The 25839-nt window shown below is 34.7% G+C and overlaps 1 protein-coding gene across 4 annotated transcripts in view; it reads right to left on the bottom strand.

Moving 5' to 3' along the window:
- SGO2 (shugoshin 2) overlaps nucleotides 1-25839 on the bottom strand; it is a 63490-nt gene that overhangs the window by 15147 nt on the left and 22504 nt on the right. For 3 of the 4 annotated variants that reach the window (XM_026492228.4, XM_044381310.3, XM_057303803.1), the window contains exons 2-8: nucleotides 22654-22788; nucleotides 20648-20823; nucleotides 19763-19840; nucleotides 12625-12710; nucleotides 6685-6824; nucleotides 2419-5598; nucleotides 45-195 (exon numbers count right to left, since the gene is read on the bottom strand). In XM_026492228.4, the coding sequence (XP_026348013.2) occupies nucleotides 45-195; nucleotides 2419-5598; nucleotides 6685-6824; nucleotides 12625-12710; nucleotides 19763-19840; nucleotides 20648-20823; nucleotides 22654-22786 (3944 nt within the window). In that variant the 5' untranslated portion in view covers nucleotides 22787-22788. Of the gene's footprint in view, nucleotides 1-44; nucleotides 196-2418; nucleotides 5599-6684; nucleotides 6825-12624; nucleotides 12711-19762; nucleotides 19841-20647; nucleotides 20824-22653; nucleotides 22789-25839 lie in introns of those variants that run through there. The other variant, XM_057303806.1, reaches the window with a different exon arrangement.

Here is a 25839-nt window from a genome sequence, read left to right as displayed (position 1 = left end):
ATAAAGTCACACTGAAATCACTTTAGTATCACTGAAATACTTACCTTTTGAGATTTGGCTCCTTTAAATAGAGAGGAGTACACCTTCTTCTTCGGCTTGGTAGCTCTAAAGATGGATTTTCTGACTTATTTTCAGCTTTAGCAGCATTATTTGAAACAAAACTGGTATTTGTCAAATCCTGCAATGTTCTACCACCTGCAAAAATGATTTTCACAAATACTTATAAACATATATAAAGAGAAATGGGACATCCTCATATATTAACAGATATGGGATATTTAGTGATTTGCAAATTACTGCCAGCAAATTTTTAAACTTAGCAATAATCAAGTTATAATTTTAAATATTACAATAATAGCACCAAAATTATTTGTGAATCGATTTTTTCCCAGCAATGAGAGGAAAAGAGACTTAAAATTTGAAACAAACTACCAAAGTAGACCATAACACTTTTATTCTGAAGTCACATACAGGCTGATAAAAATTCTTCACAGGTCAACCCTATTCACAGAATCATACAAATGATCACACATTCATTCAACATTTGTATCAACTGCTTACTCTGTGAAAGGTACCATGAGGAATACAGAGATGCAAGATGGCTCATCAGTCCTCTATCATGGCCTGTAACTCTAGATTTTTGCATTTCTTTTGTTTTAGTATTCCTTTTACCCAGAATTGCCTTATCAATCAAAATCCTAGTATTCTCTAACTTGAAAAGATATCTGTACCCCCATGTTCATAGCAGCATTATGTACAGCAGCCAAGACACAGAAACAACCTAAGTGTCCACTGATGGATGAATGGATAAAGTTGTGGGGTGTGTGTGCATGTATGTTAATATTATATGCATATTACTCAGCTATTTGGAAATCCTACCATTTGAAATAACACATATGGAGCTTGAAGGCATTATGCTAAGTGAAATAAGTCATACACAGAAAAACAAATACTGTAGGATCTCTCTTACAGCAGGAATTTAAAAAAAAAGAAAAATCAAAACCAAAGACCAAAACCCCAAACCCAGAAAAAGAGATCAGACTTGTGGTTACCAGAGGTGGCAGGGGTGGAGAGAGGGCGGAAAAGAGGAAGGTAATCAAAAGGTACGAACTTCCAGGTATAAGATAAATATGTACTAGGAATACAATGTACAACCTCATGACTATAGCTAACACTGCTGTGTGGTATACAAGAGGGTTTAAGAGGGGGCGACTGGGGGGCTCAGTTGGTTGAGCATCTGACTCTTGATTTTGGCTCAGGTTGTGATCTCAGGATTGTGAAATCAAGCCCCACAGTGGGCTCCACACTGGGCGTGGAGCCTGCTTAGGATTCTCTCTCCCTCTCCCTCTCCCTCTGCTTCTCAACCCCACCCCTCCCTCTCTTAAAAAAAAAAAAAAAGAAAAAGTTAAGAGAACAAACCCTAAGAGTTCTTATCACAAGGAGAAAACTTTTTTCTTCTCTCTTTTCTGTTTACTGTATCCATTTGACATGATGGATGTTAGCTGAACCTACTGAGGCAACCATTTCACAATACATGTAAATCCAACCATCATGCTGTATGCCTTAAAGTTATACAGTAATATCAATTATTTCTCAATAAAATAGGAAAAAACTTCTAGTATTCTACATACATGTATATTCAAATGTTAGTTTCCCAGTAGAAAATTTTGATTGATATGGGAATGTCCAATGTCACAAAACTTCTCATAAAGAAGGAACAACCTTAGGATCTAATGTGTAAAGGGGAAAAAAATGGGATAACTAACGGTATATATAGCATGATGTCAGGTGTAATTTTTAAATTCCATAGATTCAATTCTGTATGCACATGCCAAAAATGTTGACTGCAGTTCTTCTAGGTGATTGTTTTTCCTACTATTTTCTGATTCTCTACTTTCAATTTTCTGGAATGAGTATTATTTTAATAACTGGGGGGAAAGAAAAAGTAAACACTAAAGATAAAAATCTTACCTATCCTATAGGGCCTAAAATGCTACCTATTTCATGATGTCTTTGCGGGCTCCTCTTGTCCAAATCACTTCCCATATATCTGTTAAGCACATGTGTGCTTTTATGAGAGCATTTACCACATTTACCTTTGTTATTTTTAGATATATATATTCTGAGGAAAGGGATTTGGTATGACTTATTTTTTAATCCTCTAAAACACCAAGTCAGACAACTTTGTGGTAAAGGCTAAATCTGTTTTTTAGGTTATAAATATCCAAGACACTACTTTGTTATCTTCCTAAAATACTAAACTTTCTTTAAATTCCTTTATATTGTTTCTATAGATCAGGCGACACAGTTAAATACTGTTCCTAACGCCATAAAAATATCAGTTATAACAGAAAATACTTTACTGGTTAAGTGAAAAAAGACAATACGTTTACTTGGTCACTTCAGCTGCTGACCTACCTATTCCTGATTTTTGTGTTCTCTGGTTGAAATTCCTCCCTTTCATCTTCTCATGGTCATCATCACTTACTTGAAAGACTGGTGAGCTCTCCAGGGCAAAATTTTCTTTTATCACCAGATTTTTACTAGGAGAAATACTCAGAGGTACTAAATCCTCATGCATTCTCTTAAAGGAAGAATCTTGTATGTTAGGTGAATATACCTGAGATAAAGATTTAAATGCCTCTTTGTAAAAGTCTGCCTTCATTTTGACAGCTCTCTCATTTGCTGAATTTTTTTCCTCATCAGTTTGTCCAGATTTAACTGATATTCCCTGGTCAGTGTCAGATACTACCTGCATTACCTTCTGGCTCTCTGAAGGACAGATGGTCTTCCTTTTCTTTGATTTAGATGCCGTTTTGTTTCCTTTTCTGCCCTGACACTCTCCTTCTTTTACCACTTCCACAAAAGGGATGTCTCTCTTTTCATTCAGAGTTGTAGAGCTTTCCTTTAGATTCTCCTGGAGGTCCATGTGCTTACCAGGATCAGAATCTGCTTCATTAGTAATGTATTTTAAATCTGATTCTAGGAAGACAGACGTCTGTAAAGAATCTGGTAACTGTGAAATAGATTTGTTTTTACCTTTTGCGAAAATCTTTGCCTTGCCTGATGATTCTTTCCCATGCTTTTTAACTAGTTTGTAAGGATTTGAAATTTGATCACAATTTTCCTTTTCATTACTATTGATTTCCATAGAGTATCCACTGATGAGATCTTGGCATTCAAGTCTTTGTTTAGATTTATTTACTTGAAAAGCAAGATCTTTTGTACAGATTTCTTGATCATGCACATCTTTGTCATTATCCCCATATATGTGGTACTTTTCAGAAATTATTTCTGTCTTCCGATTGACTTTCTGCCTAAGTTTCTTATTTATTTTTGGCTCATTTTGCTGAGCAGGTTGCGTTTCAGTCACATGCTTTTTCAAACCCACCACATTCTGTGTCTCATAATCATATAAATTTCCATTATTGTGGGTGAAAAGATAAGCTGTTTGTAATTCACTTGTGACTTTTAAGTTTTCAGAAATGGCTTCTTTACCTGTTTGGGTTAGGGAAAAGAAGTTACCTTCTTCTGGGTCACACACACCTTTTTTTTTTAACTCATTTACTCGGTTCATTTCCACAATTATTTCTGTCTTACGACTTACTTTCTGCCTGAGCCTCTTATTTATTTTTGATTCATTTTGCTTTGTAGGTGGCATATCAGTAACATGTTTTTTCACCCCCAAAATGTTTTGAGTCTCATAAGGACCTAAGTTCCTAACACCTCTGGTAGAAGGATCAGCTATCTGAAACTCATTTGAGTCTTCTAGGTTTTCAGGGATGATTTCTTTCTCCTTTTGGGTTAAAGAAAGTAAGTTATCTTTTTCTGGGTCATGTATGCCTTTGTCATCTTTCTCATATACTTGGTTGATTTTCGAAATTATTTCTGTCTTCCGACATATTTTTTGCCTAAGCTTCTTATCTATTTTTGATTCATTTTGACAAGCAGGTTGCATATCATGGACATGCTTTTCTACTCCCAGAACATTTTGAGTCTCATAATCATATAGGCTTCCACTATCTTTGGTAGAAAGGGAAGGTGTTTGAAACTCACTTGGGCCTTTTATATTTTCAGGTATGATTTCTTTATCCTTCTGAGTTAGGAAGAAAGAACTACCCTTTTCTGGGAAATATACATTCTTATCTAAATGATTCACCTCAGAAATTATTTCTGTCTTCCGATTTACTTTCTGCCTAAAAGTCTTAGGAACTTTTGATTCATTTTGCTGAACAGGATACACATCAGTGATCTGCTTTTGCAAATCCAACACATTTTGGATCTCACGATCACACGGGTTTCCATTATCAATGGTGGAAAGAGCAGGTTTCTGAAACTCATCTGAAACTGTAAGGTTTCCAGAGATGGTTTCTTTATCCTCCTGGGCTTGGAAGGAAAAGTAACCTTTTCCTGGGCCATGCACATCTTTAGCAGTATCCCCATATACTTTGTTTGTTTCAGAAATTATTTCTGTCTTCCGATTTACTTTCTGCCTAAGCTTCTCATTTATTTTTGATTCATTTTGCTGAGCAGGCTGCATATCAGTGACATGCTTTCTCAAATCCAACATATTCTGGGGCTCATACTCACATAAACTTTCATTATCTTTGGCGGAAAGATCAGCTGTTTGAAATGCACTTGTGACTTCTAGGTTTTCAGAAGTGGTTTCTTTATTCTTTTGGTTTGAGAATAAGTTACCTTTTTCTAACTTAGGAATCACAAATGTCTGTCTAGAAGCTTTACTTTTATGATAAGCTAAAGAACTCTGACCTATATCAAATTTATCTGAACTCTGGGAGAAGGAGTATGCTTCCTCTTGCTCATTTGTTACATGTATTCTTTTCTTTCTTTTATTACATTGTGTATTTTGTCCGTCCTCTTGATCAAAGCCATTATGAAGGGTTTCTTTCTTCAGTATGTTCAACTGAGTCAGCTGCTCAGTATTGAAAATAAAATTTGGATCTTCTGAATCCCCTTTGCTATTCAAGACAACTGATCTTTTCTCTGGTCCATTTTCAATCTTTTCCTCAATATTGATATCTGAACTATTTTTAAATTGTCTCTTTGATCTTTCTCTCTTTTTCTCAGAGCTTGAATCTTTCACTTTTCTGAAAGTTTTTATTCCACAACCATTTGATTTTTTATCACTTTTATTTTTAGTCCCTGTTGAAACTGTAACAATTTTGCTTACTTCACTAGCAGTTAAATCCATGTCAGCATCATACACAGTTTTCTGCAACTGAAAGTCATCACTACCCTGAATTGGATTCACGTACTCTGCAGTAGGCTCACTTGTAGACTCAGATGAGTCAGGAAGGCATTGTATGTTTCCTTGCATTTTAATATTCTTTTCATTAGTATGATCATTTATTTCATTATTCCAATTTAATTCTGGACTTAAAATGTGTTGTTGATCCAAGTCTGTCCCATGAGAACTGTCAACAGAAGGATTATTTGATTCCTGAGATGACACATGTTTTTTCCTTTCCGTTACATTACTGAGAGATGGTTTCTCCTTTCTGTGGCTGATTGACTGGGCATTTTTCATCTCGCTCATCGGAGAACTCATGGAATTTTGGTCTGAGTATAAATGACCTTCTATAAAATAAAGGGAAAGAAAATTTGGAAATAAGTAATGACAAGGAATCTGTTATTTTAAAACAAATTAGATTAAAAAGCTGTTTCACAGAAAGGATTCTGACAATGTGTTCTGTTCAGATACTTAGAATTTACACTGATAAAAATAAAGTAGAAATGATCAGAGTATTCATAAGTCACATTTTACATTTGTATCTATGGAAAATATATATACTAAGAATTCACTCTGCCTTGCCCCAACAGTAGAGTATAGCTGACAGTAAAGCCATTATCATATATTTCTAAAGTGGGAGGAGGCCAGCAAATGAACCCAAATAACAGTGATGACTCTGATAAAGATTACTATCAAAAGGCTACCAGCAGGCAGCTAAAGTTTATATAAATTATATATACACACATAAATTTTTATAAAGGAAAAATAATTGTAAGCTCTAAATGAAATATACCTATGGTTCCATAATCCAATCTGCAAATCTATGATAAATACATCAGCCAGACTCCCCTGAAGGATTATTATTTTAGAAATAACCATGTAAATAAAACATAAGTGTCATCATTTTCTCTGGCTCAACCATTATCCAGGCTCAAGTTTTTGCTTTGGTTATGATCTTGAAAAAGTCACAAAAATCTATTTAGACCCTCAGTTTTTTTGTCTATGAAAAGGAGAAGATGAAACTAAATAAATATATGGTATCTTTCAATTTGTAAGCTAATAAGATACCAAGGAAAGCTCTTTAGGCTGACTCATTTCTAAATACTACTCGCAGAACAACAGCATTAGCCCATGGTGGATAAGACATCTGTCAGCATGTTTACTTAAAAATTAAATTTTTTACCAGCAGTTTTAAATGGTGGAAGTTAGCAAATTTATAACATAAGAGATCTAACTTATTAACTGTTTATACACCATGGGCCTCAAGAAAAAGTCTGATGAATATAACTTTTTAATACTGATACTCAAAATTAATTTTAAAAATTTCACCTTTGGGAAGCATATCAACAATAGAAAAAATATATCTGAATCATGTAAGCCACACATATCATGATTATTTTCCTTAAGAAATAACAATTCCAAGTTATACTGACTTGATAAAGGTTGTCTTGTTGATACAGAAGAGGGACTGTCAGGTGATATCTTTGATATAACATTGTCGTCATATTGCATTTTCTCTTTATCTTTATCATCATCATCATCATCATCATCATCATTTGAAGTTAACGGAACCCTAAAGGCAAGTGGAAATGAATGAGAAATTTAGTATTTTACAAAAATTACTTACAAAATTACGTGGATAGTTCTTTTTATATTCCATTTGTTTAAGATCCAACTGCAAACCCACTCTGGTACCTTTTTGTTCTTATGGTATCTTATGTTCAATGAAGACAATTACACGTAGGAAAGAGATAGTTTCTAATAGTATAGAACCTGGACTAAAACAGGAATACTTCTTACCCCATAGCCCCAGTGGCCTCAAAAAGAGATAACTGATATAATCACTGGTTGGGCTATTAGGATAATAAGACTAATGAAATGAATAAACTTCAAACATACTTACAAATACTCATATATAATACTTACAGCTTTCTTACAATTAATTTTATGGAATACCCAAAACTCTTTTTCTAGTTTCAAACAAGTACAACTGTATATAAAGTTAAGTGTGAACTAAAGTTTGCTATATTTCCAAAAGGCATCCATGTAAACTAAAGCCATGTTCCTGGAGTAGTTATATCTATTTGGCTGGTGGGGGGGGGGGGGTTGGACATAGAAACCCACAGAAATAATTAGATAAACTGACCTTGAATTCAAAGAATGAGGGTTAATATCCCTCAATGATAAAGATTTTGCCCTGAATGCCAAATATATCACAGATACATAAGAATTATTGATAATGGTAACAATAAATATTGATAAATATTTGTTAAAAATTTAAAGTCAACTATTAGAATAGCCATTGGGAGGAAATTTCTATGCCACTTGAAGAAATAAGTTAACAAAAATAAACAGAGAGGAGAGAGGTTCTGCTTCTCATAATGGACAAATCAGCCCTATCAAACATAATGATGATAAATTCTGGGTAAAATATTTTTTAAAATTACCTGAAGTAACTGGAGAGTAAACAAAAAGCAAGTAGATAATAAAGGGGGGTTAACACTTAAAAAAAGGTGAGTTTATAACTTCAGCCACTGCCACATTTTTAAAAAGTTAGAAATCTATATTCTTATTGATTCAAGATAAGAATTAAGGACAATTAAAACAGATGCAAAAGGGTGTGTGATGGGGGAAATAACAGGAGAGGTAGAGAGGGGAGCCCCAAATTTTGTGTGTAAACTCCCCCACCCGCCATCTCTGGCTGACTCATAGATTACATATATGTGAGGAAGATTCCAACCAGCTCAGCTAAGGATAAAAGGACCAAAATGAGATTAGCCACGTTAACAGACAGGTGAAGTATATCTCAAGCATCAGCCTTCAGTTCAGTCATGATCCCAGAGTCCCAGGATAGAGCACCACATCAGGCTCCCAGCTCAGCCGGCAGTCTGCTTCTCCCTCTGACCCTCCCCCTTCTCATGCTCTCTCTCTCACACTTTTTCTCTTTCAAATAAATAAAATCTTTTTAAAAAAATGCAGGAAGCAATATGAAAAAACAGAAGAGTTAAACATGTGTGTAATTTAAATGAATCTTGACTACACAAAACAATGACAGTAGTAATTTGTGGGATTAAATTATATGTATCGTATTAAAGTGTTAAAAAAATCTAAGGACGAATGTTGCTATCACTAGAGTAGGAACAGTAGAAGAAAACAAGTTAATAGATAAGAAAAATTAAATAATGGAAAATTGTTTTTAGAGAAAAAAAGTATACAAAACAAGTTGCTCAAACAGAAAATAACTAGATCTCAGGTATAAATCCAATTATATTGTCAACGATATTTAATACAAACATGCTAAATATTCTAATTAAAAGAAATGTTACAATGAATTCATTTTTTTAAAAAAAAGAACTTATATGCATCTTAAATATAATAGAGTTTGAAAGTAAAGTTATAGAGAAAGATAAACCAAGGAAATGTTATATCAGACAAATAGACTTTAAAGCAAGAATCATTTCTAGAAATAATTCATACTGATAAAACAAGTCTTCAGGAAAACAAATCAATCCTAAACTTATATGCATCTACTAACAACTTTAAAATACATAAAGCAAAAATTGACAAAACTGAAAGGAGAAATAGAGGAATCCATAATCATAGTGGAAGACTTTAATGCATTTCTCTCAGTAACTGATAGAATAAATAGACAAGAGAAGCAAGAAGGATATGGAAATTCTGAACAATATAATCAATAAACTTGACACAACTGACAAACATAAAGTACTGCATCCAACAACCACAAAATACATTATTTTTATGTGCATCTAAAATATTTACCAAACTAGACCAAGTTGTGTCCTAACGCAAGTGTTAATATATTTCAAAAGACTAAAGTCATTTGATCTATGTTTTGTAACTACAATGGAAATCGGCTAGAAATCAACAATAAAAAGTAATTAGAAAAAAAAAATACCCAGCTGATTAGAAATTTAATATGCTTGTTAGTGATCCATGGGTCAAATAATGTATCAGAACAGAAAGTAGAAAATATTTTGAACTCCATGATAATAAGGATATGGCATATCAAAAATTGTGTGGTGCAGCTAAAGCAATACTTACACAAAAATAAGCCTTAAATACATATTTTTAAAAAAGAAAGCCTAAAAATTAATAATCCAAACTAGCTCAAGAAACAAATAATAACAGTAATAATAAAAGTTTTAATTGAAAAGAAAGAAAAAGCAAAATAGGAAGAAGAAATAATAAGAAGCAGACTAAATGCAACAGAAAACAAATATACTAAAAAGATCTACATAGCCCAAAAGATGATTCATTTAGCGAAGATAAATAAAACAATAAATCCCTAGAGCAAAACTAATCAAGAAAAAAATTTATGAAACACCAATAGCCAATATTAAGGAAGAAAAAGAGAACATCACTACATACCCTACAAACATTAAACAAGTAACTAGAGCTGTTATGAACAACTATATGCCAATAACTTGATATTTTAGATGAAATGGACAAACTTTATGAAAAATTAACAAACCTGACATAAGAAAAAATTGAAAATCTGAATATTCCTGTATCTATTAAAATGGGATGTTATCAAAAACCTTTCCACAAGAAAACTACAGGCCCAGATAACTTCTCCCAAAGCTTTAAAGGAAAAAAAATATTTACACAAATACTTAAAGAAAACAAAAAAGAAATGCACTTATCAATTCAGTTACCATGACCAGCATAATATAAACACCAAAACTTGACAAATTATTAAAAAAAAAAAGATGTTTTATATTTATTGTAAGATTTTATTTGTTTATTTGACAGAGAGAGACACAGCTAGCGCGAGAGGGAACACAAGCAGGGGGAATGGGAGAGGAAGCAGGATCCCAGAGGAACAGGGAGCCTGATGTGGGGCTCGATCCCAGGATCCTGGGATCATGCCCTGGGCCGAAGGCAGATGCTTAATGACTGAGCCACCCAGGCGCCCCTAAAACATCTTTATTATTAACATACAATGAAAAATCCTTTAAAAAATTAGCAAGTAAAATTTAGTGATATATCAAAGGGATGTATCATCAGGAGCAGTTCATTGCAGAAGGTGATTTAATATTCAAATATCAATCCTTAAAATTCATTACATTAATAGAAAAAAATATTTAAAATAATTAATAGAAAAAAAGAGAAAAGTAATATATTCTTGATAGTGACATAAAAAGCATTTGATAAAATTAAGCCATTCATGAAAACCAGGAGTACAAAGGAACTTCTTTATTTGTTAAAGAGAATCTATAAAAACCCAAAAGCAAACATATTAAATAATGGGAACATAAGAATGTCCATCATTAGTACTTTTATTAATTACTGACAAAAAGTAGTCACTGTAACAAGAAAAAAATTAAAGGCCTACGAACTGAAGGGGAGAAGGAGAAACTGTCCCTATTTGTAAATAATAAAATTGTAGAAAATGGAAAAAAAAAACTACAGATAAACTATTAAAATTAATAGCAAGGTCACTGGAAACAAGGTCAGTACTCAAAAATTAATTGTATTTCTATATACTAGCAACAAGAAGAAAATGAAATTTAAAAACAGTAACATTCAGAATACCACTAAATACCTAATAAGTAGGAAAAATCTAAGATGTGCAATAACTAGTCAAGAAACTATAAAATTGAGAGAAAATATGTAATATCTAAATAAATGATGATATACTATGTTCATAGATAGAACACTCAATTTTATTAAATGTCCATTTTCCCCAAACTGAACTACATTCTACGCAATCCCAAACAAAATTCCAAAGGAGAGAGAGAGAGTGTGTGTGTATAAGTGTGTGTGTGTGTGTGTGTGTATTAACTGGCAAGTTGATTCTAAAATTCACTTGGAAATGCAAAGGTGCCAAAAGAGCCAACATAATATTCAAGAACAAAAACATAAATAAATAAAATGGAGACTATCAAATATTGACTTATTATAAAGCTAGTAATTAAGATGATGTAGTATTGACAAAACAACTCATGTAATAGAATAATGAGTTCAGAAACAGATCCATATACACACCCAGTCATACAAAGTCAACAGGATTTCCACATGAAATAAATAAATTATGACCTTTCCCTTACATCATACCCCAAATTCTAGGTAAACTGAAGATCTAAATGTAAAAGGGAAAATCCTAAAGCTTGCTATTGATTGATTGATATTCTTCACAGTATAATTAAGCTTTTAAAAAAAAACCTAAGGGAATGCCTCATGGCCTTCCAACTGGTAAAGATTTTCTTAAGAGGCGATAATAGTACAGAGAGTAGTAACCATGGGGGGGCAATAGATAGATGAAGATATATAGATATATAAGTTAGATTTTTATAAAGAACTTCCGTTCATCTAAAGACCATTGAGAGAGTGACGCGGCAAGTCACAGAGTAAAAGATATTTGTAATGCACAAACAATTTACACACAATGTATAGAAAGAACTGCAAATCTGTAAAAAAAAACAAAAACAGACAACCTAATAGAAAGAAAATAAACACATATAAACAGGTGTTTACTTTCATTAATAATCACAGAAATTAAAATTAAAACCTCAATGTAATACCCCTCAATATGGCTAAACTGAAAAAGACAGACAACAACAAGTGTTGCTGCAGATATAGAAAAGCAGGAATTATATACTGCAGTACGCAAGATAATGAAGATAGAAATAGTTATCAGATTTATTCAGCTAACGACATGATGCCAGTGGGGACCTAGGAGAAAGAAAGAAAAGAACCAAAGAGTAGCAGGATACTACAGATGCTTGTGGTTATTGAATTGATGGGTAAGTCTCCTTGCAGCCCTGGAGATACAACCTATAGCAAGAAACTACAGACCATCTCATTCCTACCTTACCAGACAACTACACATTGATGAAACCCAAACATTGTACAACACACACAAACACTGAATGTACTACATAAAAATCTAAACACTCTGAACCAGTATAATTCAAATCCATGAAACTAAAGGTTCGCCTTTGCCTCTTTCTTCTCAAGAGTCTATGGGAAAGCTGAATATTATTTTAGCTCTACTGGGTTATGCCTTCAATTTCTTTTATTGGTACAATGTTAACAAGTATTTCATTATTTATTTTAAAATGTTTTTCTATGTTTCAAGAAAGAATACCAAATAAAAACTATTCAGGGGCGCCTGGGTGGCTCGGATGGTTAAGCGTCTGCCTTTGGCTCAGGGCGTGATCTCAGGGTCCTGGACTCCTTGCTGGCTCAGTGGGGAGTCTGCTTCTCCCTCTCCCTCTGCCTCTCCCCCTGCTTGTGTGCATGCTCTGTCTCTCACTCTCAAATGAATAAATAAAATCTTTTTTAAAAACCAAATATTCAAAGTCTTATCTAGCTAGAAGTGTACAAGTATTTAAGTTTGAAGCAATTACCTTGCAAATGGAAGACGCATCAACTTGCACTGTTTACTGACCCGTTTCTTCTTGCTAGTCGGCAGTGGAAAGGGACTCTGATGAAACTGTTTTTGAAAAGAATAAAGAAAACAAAAAGGAAAAATAATTTCTAATCTCATTAAATGTTTGTTATTAAAGCACCTAACTATACAAGTACACCAATAGTAATAGAACAATTCTTGCATTAGTCTTCAATAGTCGAATGAGAATAATGTGATAAGGTTAAACATAATTCAACCTTTATCATGTCCCCAAAGGCCATCATTACTAATATTTTGGTATACAAACTCCCAAACGGTCTTCTCTGCATATGAATAAATACATGTGTGTATACCCACACACATGATATCTCTACATAAATATTCAATATGCTCGTGTCTTCATATGTATTATGTAATATATTATCGCATTTTATAATCTATTTTTTAATGATCTTTAAAATTAAAAGTCTGGGTGATTTTAGTGTATCTTTTAAGTTTTTGCTTATTTATATTTTCTAATTTTTTGAACATTTTCTGAACATGTTTTAATTATTTAATAAAGACCATAAAATTAGGCAACCCACAACCATGTTTTCCTATTACAGTGCTAACCTGTAATAGAAACAGGAGTATGGCCAAATTGACAAGCTAATTTTAAAATTCACATGGAAATGCAACAGACCCAGAATAGTTAAAACAACTTTGAAAAAGAACAAAGTTGGAGGGCTGTGATAATTGCGATAGTATAGTATTAGCATACAGACAGACAAACAGATCAATGAAATACAACAGAGTCCAGAAATAGACCCACACACACTTGGTCAAAGGTGCAAAAGCCAAATGGGGAGCCTAGACTTCCATATTCACAGGCTATTAACAAGGCCAACTCTACTTCAAACCAGGGGTACTGTCTGAAAAGGTCAAGAAGAAAGGAGGACAGCCCAGTGGTAATAAGGATACCCCCTGTACCAACAATGTCAGTGGAGAACACATGGGGACTCTAGACTTCCATTCTTACTTGGTAATAACGGGGAGTGTCTCTTCCTCTCCTCTACAGTGGTAACAGAAGAGGTCTAGTAGAAAGTCAGGATTTTCACCACTCTTCAACAGTAACAACCTCCCCCTTCATAATTCCCACAATCTTGCTGTCAGTGGAGGCCAGAAAGTCATGAGGCACCCCCGTCTGTCCCAGTCAGGGTGGTGTCAGCCTGAACTCCAAGCCCCATCCATCAATTAGGAGACATGCCTTCCAGGGTGACAACAGAAGCTGAGTAGAGAACCTAACCTTTGACCCCCTCCAACTTGGCAGTCGGTGGCACTTCACCACTGGCATAATGTCAGAGGGGGCCTGCTAAAATTGAAGGTTTAAATAAGATCTGGAGATTCTTAATATAATGCCTAAATGTCTAAGATATAATAACTTATCACACCAAGAATTAGGAAAAGGCCTAAATTTGAAAATACTAAATATGAATATGAAAAGATAATCAAGACACCAACACCAAGATGATACAGATGCTGGAATTATCTAACAAGGATTTTAAAGCAGCCATCATAAAAATGCTTTAATAAGCAATCACTAACATGCTTAAATGAGAAAACAGAAAATCTCAGCAAAGAAACTAAGTCTCAGCAAATAAAGAAAAAATATAAAGAAGAACCAAATGGGAATTTAGACCTGAAAAATACAATAACCAAAATAAAATAAATTAAAAACTCAATGGACTCAAAAACAAAGGTAAGGGGGAAATCTGTGAACTTGAAGATAAAGCAACAGAAAGCACCCAATCTGAGCAAGAGAGAAGAGACTGAAAAATAATTACGAGGTTCAGGGATTTATGGGACAATAACAAAAGATAGAACCCTCATGTCACTGAAGTCCCAGAGGGAGATAAAGAGGGCAGACCTGAAGAAGTTTTAGAGAAATAATGGCTGAAAATGTCCCAAACTTGGCAAAAGAAACTAATCTGCATATTCAAGCTGAGTGAACCCCAAAAAGGATAAATTCCAAGAAATCCATGCCAGGATATATCAGGGTCAAATTTCCCAAAACTAAAGACAAAAATCTTTCAGAGCAGTGTAAAAAAAATGGTACCTTCCTACAGAGTTAGGAATAAAAAAAAATAAAGAAAGCATCTGATTCAGTTAAAGAACAATAAAATAAACCACAGGAAAGAAGAAATAACTTATTAATAACTTATTACTAAGATAAAAGCAAAAATTAATTAAGTTTGAAACACCAAAATAGAATCAAAAACTAAAAAAAAAAATTAAACCCAGAAGACGGTTCTTTTAAAGGAAAAAAAAAATTAGAAAAACCACAACTACCTAACCTAGTGGGGCAAAAAACCGACGAAAAGCCCAAATATAAAAAATAGTCAACTGGGAAAATAAAACACAAACAAAATTTTAAAATGACAGACTATTATGGCCAACTCTGTGCAAATCAATTTGAAAACATGAATGAAATAATTTTCTAAGTAAATATAATTCAATAAAACTGACCATGAAATAGAGAAATTTTCCTAAGAAAACCAATATCCATAGAATAAATAAAGTGAACAAAGAGCAACCCTTCCTTTCAAGAAAGACCCAGGTTTCACAGACAAATTCTACAAAGCATTTAAAGAAAAAATAATTCTAAGACTATATCATTTATCTAGATCACAGGAAAAAGAAACATCCAAATTCTTTTTATGAGTTCAGTATTTATCACATTTTTATCAATGTCTAAAAGACTGTGTAATAAGAAAACCTTACTTATGAATAACAATTTAAAAATTCCTAACAAAATACAGGCAAAAAAAATTTAGGAATGCAATAATAAATCATTTCTGAAATTTATTCCAGAATTGCAAAATTAGGAAAGCTACTAAAATGTCATCATATTAATACATCTAAAAAGAAAGACCATATGATTATCACCATAGATGCTAAAAAAGTAATGTAAAATACATTATTTATTTTTATTTAAAAAGATAAATAACAGAAGTAGTATAAGATAAATACACACATTACCCTTAAAAAAAAGGATAATTTTTAATGGGGAAACACTATCCAACATTTTATTAAAATTTATTGCTTTCTAGTATGTCCTAGACATTGGTGGGGTATAGACAAAAATCCTATACTCAAGAACCTTATGTTCTGGTGAGATGAATAATAAAATTAATGAGTAAAATGATATGTCATACAGTGTTAAGTGATAAGAAGAAAAATTAAGGCAAGAAAAGCAGAATATGAAATGTTGGGGCGGGGGTGGGGAAGGATTCAGATTTATATAGGGTTGCCAGGAAAGGCTTGACTGAAGTCACTTTTGAGTCAAGATTTGAAGTAAGGGAGTAGGCCATGTGAAGGAAGAACAAGTCCAAAGGCCCTGAGGCGGCAGCTTGCCTGTGTTTGAGGAGTGGAAGGAGGTCTATGGATTGAAGATGTTAAAGAGTGGTCAATGAGGTGAGAGAAAGATGTTAAAGAATGGTCAATGAGGTGAGAGAAAGAACATGAGTTTCAGTTTTCAGACAATAACGGGCAACAGATGACATGGGAAGCCACTGGAGAGTTTTCAGCAGAGACTAATGTTTTAATGGGCTCTCTCTGGCTGCTATGCTGGGAAGAGAATATAGAGGCAAGCACAGAAGCAAGAAGCCCAAGTTGGGATGCCACCCCAAGAACTTGGGTAAGAGAAAACAGTGGCTTGGATGGGTAGTGAAAGTCAGGGTTATAAGAAGTGGTAAAACTCTGGACTGATTTTTAGAGCAGCACGAAAAGGATTTGCTAAAGGATCCAATAAGAGGTGTAAGGGAAAAATAGGAAAACAAAATTGCAATTATCTGAGAGGAAGACCCCAAAAGGAACTGGTTTGGTGGCAAATGTAAAATTTAAAAGGAATGCCAAAAAGGTAGTTGGCTAGGTATTGTCTGGAGTTCAAAGGAGATGGGCAGGCTGCAGGTACAAATTTGGGAGTCATGAGTATTTAACAATAATTAAATCCATGAGAATGATGAATCATTTAGGGAACAAGTGTGGATAGAAGAGAGAAGTCCAAGAACTGAGTTCTGGGGTAACCAAAATTTAGCAGTCAGGAAAATAAAGAGGAACCAGCAAACAGACTGAAAAAGAACAATCAGAGAGGTAGGAAGAAACTTAGGAGAGTGTAGTATTATAAAAGTCACATGAAGGCCAACATAAGGACCAAGAAATATCTAGAGGTTTTCATAATGTGGAGATCAATTTTCAGAAGAGCACTTTTAGTGGAGTGGTGGTGAAATCCCAACTGGGTTCAAGAGAAACTGGAGATAGTATAAATAATTGTCTCAAAGAGTTTTGCTATAAAGGAAAAAAATGAGAGAGTAGCTGGGGGTGGGAGATGAGTAAGAGGTTTCATTTTTGTTTTTTTAAAAGATGGGAGATAGGAGATGACGTTTTTGCATCCTGATGGGAATAATCTAGAAGGGAGGGAAAATTAATAATGCAAGAGGAAAAGGCATTCTATACTAATGTCAAGCCAACAGCAACACACAACCCAAGTGTCCAACCCAGAGCCTAGTTAATAGAAGTCCATTCTAGATCTATCTTAAGCAGCACTAAAAAAGAATGAGGAAGCATTCCTTGTAATCATATGGAGAGATCTTCAAGATATGTCACATTAAAAAAAGTAAGCCATAGAACAATTAGGGACAGTATATTACCTTTTGTGTAAGAAAGAAAATTAAGAAAATATTTATGTTTTTGTTTTAATATAAAGAAACAAAGCAGTTACCCATATGAGGTGTGGGGAGCAGAAAGGAGAAAGAACAAAGTAGCTAAAAGCAGAATAGAAACAAATACAAGTTTTCCTTCAATATTTTGTTATATTGTTCTGATATTAGAATGTCTACATTCCCCACATCCTCTCCCCCAACTAAAAAGAAAAGGAACTGCAAAACTCAAAACTTGATATGCAAAGTTAGTCTGTTAAATATTAAGTCCAAGAAAGCGGACACCAGGGTTGTATGCTGTCCCTTCACCCTCCAGCTTCTGCATTTACTCTCTTTTTCTTCTGCTAAATCCAGATGCTGATCTCAGCTCTCTTTGAGTTCTCCAAAGAGAAATACACAAAAAGCATCTGGGAACAATGCTGACTTTACTAAAGATTTTTTTAAAGAACTAGTGGAAGGAAGGAGCTTTATATCACATAGTTCACAACAAACAGTTTGGCAAAGTTTTTAGGGCTAACTGTTCTCCAAAGTTCCCCCAGGTCTTGCTAATTAATTAATTAGTTTCCTTCTCTTACTCTCCAAGCCAATTCCTGTACTAACTCTACACTCCCCACTGCTATGTCTGATTCTAGTCTTAGTAATTTATTCAAGGCGATTTGATTCAACCCTGCAAGCTGATCACGAAACAGAGCTCCCTCCCTTGATTTTTCCTACCCACCCCCCACCCAGTGAATGGCATCTCTTTTCCTTAGAGGGTACTAAATGTATAAGGCGCATCTCTGCTCACTGGTTGTACTAGGTATCAAATTTATAATAACGCTAGAAGCTACACGTCCTGTGAACATTATTCTACAGGGACATTTATGCAAATCCTTTCTTTATCCAAATGTGGATTAAATTAGGTGATAAAGTATGTACTCTTTGGCTAGCTTTTATAAAACTTCTGACAAAGGAACTAAACGTTGTTCACATAGGTTGAAAGAGTTCCTACCTTTTTACTACAAAGACTATGTATTTACGAGCCCTAAAAATTACTTTTAAAAGTTTTTAAAAGGAGAGATTTGCAGAAAATTTAGAAAACACAGGAAGATATACACAGAATAATAAAAAAGTAATGACAGCTAACATTTATTGCACTCTTCCTATTGCCAGGACACATTTAACGCTTGCCACATTTAATGATTAATTGCTTGCCACATTTAACGATTACAGTAATTCTTTTTGGATATACTACCATTATCTACACCATGCAGAAGAAGACACTAAAGTTGAAAGAGTTAAAGGCCAAGGTCACAGGACCAGGAAGTAACAGAGCTGGGATCTAAATATAGGCAATTCCATTTAAAAGCTGCCCTCTAAAGCACTTCTCCAGAATCTATCAAGAAATTTACATAAAATTGGGACTTCACTAACCTTTCTTCAGTTTATTATGTATATTTTGCCTTCTCATTCGTTATTAACTCCTGGCATTTATTTTCCCTATTTAGATAATTGAGTTAATTTCACTAATATTTGGCCCTTTTCCCTTCCTCATTTTTCTAGTGATTTGATTTTCCTCGTGATAGATCATAAGAGCTATTTAACTATTAATCTTAATGCTTTATCTGCTATTTGTTTAATTTTCCCAGTCTGCCACCGGCCTTTAATTTTGATGATTTTTAGCCTTCTAAAAAAAATTTTTTCTTGAGAAAATCCATCAATAGCTTCCTTTATGGCTTCTATCTTTCATCTTTGTTTCTAGGTATAGAAAGGTCTCTCTCATCTAACATGGATTTATTTGTAATTTCTTCTTACCTTATATATCCTCTTTTTTATTTAAATCCATCTAAAATTTATTTTAGAGAATGGAATATGGTAGGATCTTCTATTTTTTTCCCCCAAATAGTTTTTCAATTGTGCCCACCCTTTTTTTAATAATACAAATTCTTTCCTAATTTGAAGTACTACCTTTTTATGAATGTCTTCCATGTTTTTAGTGGTTAGGGGCCATTATGTTCCACTGAACTGTCTATTCCTATGTTCTAACCAAAATCTAATTTTTATACAAAAATTTCAATAACCAATTATACCAAATGATAATGTGCTATTAGCCAGTTAAAATTAATATTATCATCATTTCTTTGCACAAAGCTTAAAATATGAATCTCTAACCTTGATGCTACTGAATCGCAATTATCCTTAGTAATGATTAAAAAATTACACTACTGGGGCGCCTGGGTGGCTCAGTCGTTAAGCGTCTGCCTTTGGCTCAGGGCATGATCCCGGAGTCCTGGGATCGAGCCCCACATCAGGCTCCTCTGCTGGGAGCCTGCTTCTTCCTCTCCCACTCCCCCTGCTTGTGCTCCCTCTCTCGCTGGCTGTCTCTCTCTCTGTCAAATAAATTTAAAAAATCTTAAAAAAAAAAAAAAATTACACTACTTACACATAAACTCTACTTACCTCAGAAAGAGTGCTCATTTCAATTGCAGTTATCAAATTATTGTTCATGAGTGCTTCTATTTCTATGAGCTTCTTATTCTGTATGTGTAAAATAAAGACCTCTTACATCAATTAAGATTCAGGGTTTATTATATCATACATTTATGGATATCACCAGCTGAGAAGACTTAGAAAATAACTGAGATCATATCAAGCTAAAAAGGTGCTACATTTTATAGTTCAAATAAACCCCCCACACATACACCTTGATTGCTTTTGAGCTCTCAATTATAAATTTTCCTAGAAACATTTCTCTATCTTCTCATAATAGTACTACATCCCATGGCAAGTGAACATAGTTTGTCAGGCAATTTAACACTCATAAATAGATCAATTTTTCCATTATAAATTAATTTCTGCTCATTTGAGTTAGATCTATAGTTGCAGCCTAGCTGACTATTGGCTCTTCCTGACCTGTCTGTGGACAGAGTTGAAAGTTGGAAGAGAAAGCAGTGACTACATTCTTCATTCTATTTGGCATGTAGCCAGGGGAATGCTGGGGCTAAAAGAGAGTACAAACACTCTGGGAACTCCCCTACTTTCATTGGAAGAATTATGTCCATCTTCTTAAAATGTATTAATGCACCAAGCTTTGCTAATGATAAGCAACCAAATGTTGATCAAGGTATTATATCAGCTTGCAGAGCCCCAAGTGTACATTTAGAATGTAGACTTAAGACACCTATTTAATTATCCATTAACAGTTTGTTCATTAACATGACATACTCTTTCAATTTCAATGATTTTTCACAATGATTGGAGATTTGAAAAACATTTTTAGAGCTTCTATAATAATATAATAATTATTCTATAATTTAGAATCCAAACACAATAAAGTTTCCATACCAAATTATTTAGTTTTAGGCGAAGAAATGTGTTCTCAAAATTCAGCTTCTCCACTTCTTTTTGCAATAGCGTCTTGTCGATTGCAATTCTTCGAGAATTCTCTTTCTCTCTACTAAGAGCCTGAGCTAATGCCCTGTTGTTGTGCTTTAAAGAAATTTTGAAAATAGAAGAATTGTCTGTAAAAAAATTTTAAAAGTTAATATTGAACTTACATCTTCATAAGTTTTCATATCCTTAATGAAACTATTTTAGGCAAAAAATGTTGTAAGTTTTAACTAAAGGTTGGAAAACAATAGAATGACAGTATAGATGTAGTTTTGAAAAAAATATATCCAGAGTTTGGATCTGCAGAAATAAAAGCTAGACAGAAGATGAAGAATATAAGAGCTGTGAGGAATGCAGACTATTGTGAATACAGAGTTAAGGATAAAAGACGTCTAGGATAGACACAGTATCCCAGATAATTAGACCAGTCACAAAAACTCGATCTTGATACCTGTTGCCCTACCTGCCTTCCTACTTCGACTAGGAGGTAGAATGGAGAAGCTGATTCCAAAGCTCTAACTGGAGATATCCCATAGGTACTAGGGTAGCCAATCTGTCAAAATTTTAAAGCCAGTTTCTGTGACTCCAGAAAATTGAAAATTAAAATTAACAAATCAGTTAATGCTCCCAAATTCCATTTTTCAAAATCTTGAGTGAAAGGGAGCATACTTACTGTAAGGTTGGACAGATCATCTAAACACTGTGGGATCTTCTACTCCACCCTAAATAACCAACTCTTAATTCGAGGCATTTACTGCAATCTAAATTTGACCCCTTCTCTTTACAAGCACTATGTAAATATAATTTAAATCAGAGATGTTTCCGTGTTTTTAGCAGAGAAATTTAATTGTGAATTCCTTGGTAAAGCTCACCTTAAATACAGTGTGTTTCCTTAATACACAGAAAATATACTTATATTTTCATAATTTTTATTTAAATGCCACTATTCAATAACATAGCCCACTGAATAGAAATATAGTATCTATAAAATACGTTTATAAAAGTAATAATATTTTTTAAATATTCAGGGAATGTTTGAGCATCTAAAAAACAGGGTCCAAAAAAGTACCTTATCTTTGGCATAGAGAAAGTAGTTTCAGACAGCCACCTTTGACACAGTAAATGAAAACAGACTAGAACTGGTTTTGCACTCCAGAGTTAAAGGATAATAATATTTTCCTGTTGCACTCCTCAAACACAATATGTTCCTTCATAACAGGTGTACAATCGTCCTGCCAAACAGGGCAGGAAATAGCCACTGTACGAGGGGGTCTAACATACCACATGACCCTAGACACCTGGGTAGGAGCAACATTAAGATTTAAAGATACTCAGAAAGTTCAGCTATTTCACAGGGCATGCACAATTACTCTTCACAGGGGCTATATCAGCAGGAAACCTCTCCTACTCCTGCTAAGATGGATACAAACCACTGAGATAATTTTCAGAAGTGATGAGAATTTATCTTGGTAGTTTTTCCCACTTTTTTTCCCCCTTATAAAATCTTAGTTCCAGAATCCATGCGACCCTATCTCCAAAATGCTCAGTAAGCTTTAGCTATAGAAAATCACCCACTACAACACTCTTATTTGGGTCAACCACATCTAGATCACCCATCATCCTATTGCTACAGCATGCTAGAACAATCTGTCACTTTTTTTTAGCTCTTTTCTGGAAATGTCACATTGGTATTTTCTTTGCTGTGTAGGAGGTAGCTGCCTTACGCTACCCCAGCCTTACTCCTGAAAATTCTGCTGTCACCACTGAGGGTAAATCATCATAACCACTCAAGTAATAGGAGTTGCAGGATACAGGAAGGATTGAATGGACAAAATGTATCTGTTAACAAAAATAGTCATTTTAGTCATTTCTATACTTGATAAAATAAAGTACCAAATACTATATCAATTCTCCAAGGGAAAGTAAAAATGTGAGCATACTTTAAAACTAATGGCACTTACTTAGTATTTTTGTTTTGATTTTTGAAGCAAGAGAAACATTCAGCTTCCCAGTCCTTGAAATTCTTTTGTCTTTCACATGTCTCTTAATTCCTGAAGTAAAAAGTGAGCCAGTGTCCATCACTGTGTGCTCCATCACTGAAACAAAAACAAAAAAGAAAGAAATCAGAGTACTGATTAATAAAAGAAAAAAGGATAACTCATAAATACATTCTAAAAGGTAACAATCATGACTTAGGTGATATAATTTGTTTGTATATAAGTATTTGCAAAACCCTTTGCATAAATCTGAAAGTACGTGTATAGTCAAAAGTTGTTTAAAGTAGTATCCAAAAAAGGTAAATGACTTTTTTATTCAAACCTGTCTTACTATATCTATGCCTCAGGAGCTAGGTTAGGCACTGGGAACAGAACACATAGTCATGGAATGCAGAGTCTACAGTGGGTACAGATCCTATTTTGATACGATGTAAGAAGTGTAACCTTAGTGAATGCACAGAACAGATAAACCTAATTTTATGGGGTTGGAGGCTAGCTGATTTGGAGGAGTAAGCAGGAAATCTTGGAAGTATCTATTTGTCCATTAGAGTTAGGGTCTATTTGACTCTAGTCTAATAGTGGAAAGAAGAAGATAATCACATTATACTGTGACAAGAATAACGGATATAATACACAATGCATAAAAGTAATTAACTCTGCCTGGGTAGAGGAAAGGACCAGAAAAGGTTTTACTGAGAAGGCACAGTTGATGCTGAGCTACGTACTTAGACAAGACCAACCTCCCAAAACTCCCATTCCCTCCCCAAGTCTCCTTGCCTCCAGCTTCAGAGATCTAGAAGAAACACTGTTACCTATGCCTGCCTACCTCCTAATACTCAGCCTCTCCCCATTACCTGCCATAAATCCACAGGACTAATCTCACTATCCTCTTTATATCAATAACAGAATCTCTAGGCTCTCAGGTCACCCTCAGCTCCCTCATCCTAATCCTCCTCCAGCTCTGCAATAGTAAAAAATGGTCTCCCAAAGACATCAGGTCCCAGTCCCTGTCATTCTAAACCTTATGTGGAAAAGGGGTCTTTACAGATGTGATTAAGTTGAGGATCTTGTGATGGGGAGACTTTCCTGATTATATCTAGTTAGGCCCCCAAATGCCCTCATTAGTGTCCATATACTAAGTAGTACTACTTGAATAACTAAACAGGGCATATCAAACTTAACCTGCCCAAACCTGTTTCACTCAGAGCCTTCTCTATTTCAGTTAATGTAAACTCCATCCTAGCTGCTCTGGCCAAAAATCTCTCATGTCCCAGTCAACCTTCACAGTACATTAGAAGCTGACCTCCTTAGTACCTCCACTACTATCAGCCTAGACCAAGGCGCTGACATGTCTCACTTGAATTCTTGTAATAGCCTCTAATCCTACTTCCACTGCTGCCCTCATTACAGTGTATTTATTAGTCTACACAATCTAAAACTCTCCATTGGTTCCCATTTCTCTCAGAATAAAAGCTGAAGTTCTTCAATGGTCAAGAACTCCCTCCACCATCAGCTCTTCTTCCCATTTCTCCAATTTGAACTCTTCCTTCTGTCCCCTAGCCCATTCCTTCTAGGCCACACTGGTCAGCAAGCTCTAACTGCTTGACAAATGGCAGCCATTCTTCAGCTCCATGTCCTTTGTATTGGTCATTCTCTCTACTGAGAAAGCTCTTCCTCCAGATACAGAAATGGCTCATTCATTCTCCTCCAAGTCTTCGCTCAAATGTCACCTTCTCAGTGAGGCCTTTCAAAACTGTAACTCCTTTCCTCAGCATGTCTGATTACTCTTACCCTTATTTGTTCCATAGCATTTAAATCACTATCTAATATACTACAGAATTTACTTATTTCCTATCAACTAGAATTTAAGTTCCAGAAAGCTATGGATTTTTCTGTTTTATTCACTGACATATTTCCCAGCTCACAGACCAGTGCCTGACAAATAATATGAACACAATAAACATTTATTGAATGAATAACTAAGTCTTAAAAACAAAGAACTTGTCAGGTATCAAGATTAGAAAGGGTATTCCAGGAAGTAAGAATGGCATGTGTAAATGCATGAAAATGGAACATTTAAGAAGATACCAGTGATCTCTTGATGCTAGAATGTTATTACCCTTTCTCTGTTTCTCTCTCTCTTTTTTAAAGATTTTATTTATTTGAGAGAGAGCAAGCGAGAGAGAGAGAGCACAAGGGTGGGGGGAGGAGAAGCAGGCTCCCCGTCAAGCAGGGAGCCCGATGCAGGACATGATCCCAGGACCCAGGGATCATGACCTATATCTCTGTTTCTCTTAACAGCAAACTCCTTTTTTTTTTTCAAACAGCAAACCCCTTTAAAGAATTCTCCATACTTGCTGTCTCCAATTCATCCCCTCCCATTCCTTCTTGATCTACTCTAATCAAGTTGTTGCTCTCACCACTAGCAGATGGAAATCGATCACTAAAGTCACTAAATCACAATGTTGCTAAATCAGATATAGTAGTCAAGATCCAGTTCTCAACTGATCTATGATTTTAATCATAGTATGTGACATCAGGTCATTCTCTCTGAAATACTTTTAGTGGGTTTCCAAAACACCACATTCTCCTGGATTTTTTCTGCCTCACTGACCACTAAGTCTCTTCTGCTGATTATTCTTTATCTCTTTATCTCTTACCATTGGAGTGCACCAGATCTCAATCCTTGGGTCTCATCTATTTTCTATGTACATATACTCCCATGAGGGTATCTTCTAGTGCTCTGGCTTTTAAATCTAATGCCAGTGACTTATCCCAAATCAATTCCAGACTTATTTATCCAACTGCCTCTAACTTGGATGTCTAATATGTACCTCAAACTTAACATGTCCTAAACTCACCCCACCCAAACCTGCTCCACTCTGTCCTCTCCATCTCATTTAACAGCAACTCCATCCTTCTACTTGCTCAGCTCAGAAACATCTTTCTGTTACATCCCACATCCACTCTACCATTAGTATGCTGGCCTGGCTTTTACAACATGTCCACATGGGCCACCGACCACTGTCACTCTGATCCAAGTTGCCATTCTCTCCCATGTACATTATTGCTATAACTACCTAAAAGTTGTCCCTGTTTCCACCTTCTTTGCTACTATCAATTCTCAACCTAGTAACCAAAATGATCCCT

The sequence above is a fragment of the Ursus arctos genome, unplaced genomic scaffold (assembly GCF_023065955.2).
Source record: "Ursus arctos isolate Adak ecotype North America unplaced genomic scaffold, UrsArc2.0 scaffold_1, whole genome shotgun sequence".
NCBI classification, from domain to species: Eukaryota; Metazoa; Chordata; class Mammalia; order Carnivora; family Ursidae; genus Ursus; species Ursus arctos.
The sequence above is the reverse complement of the archived record's forward strand: the minus strand, read 5'-3'. Positions and strand labels throughout refer to the sequence as shown.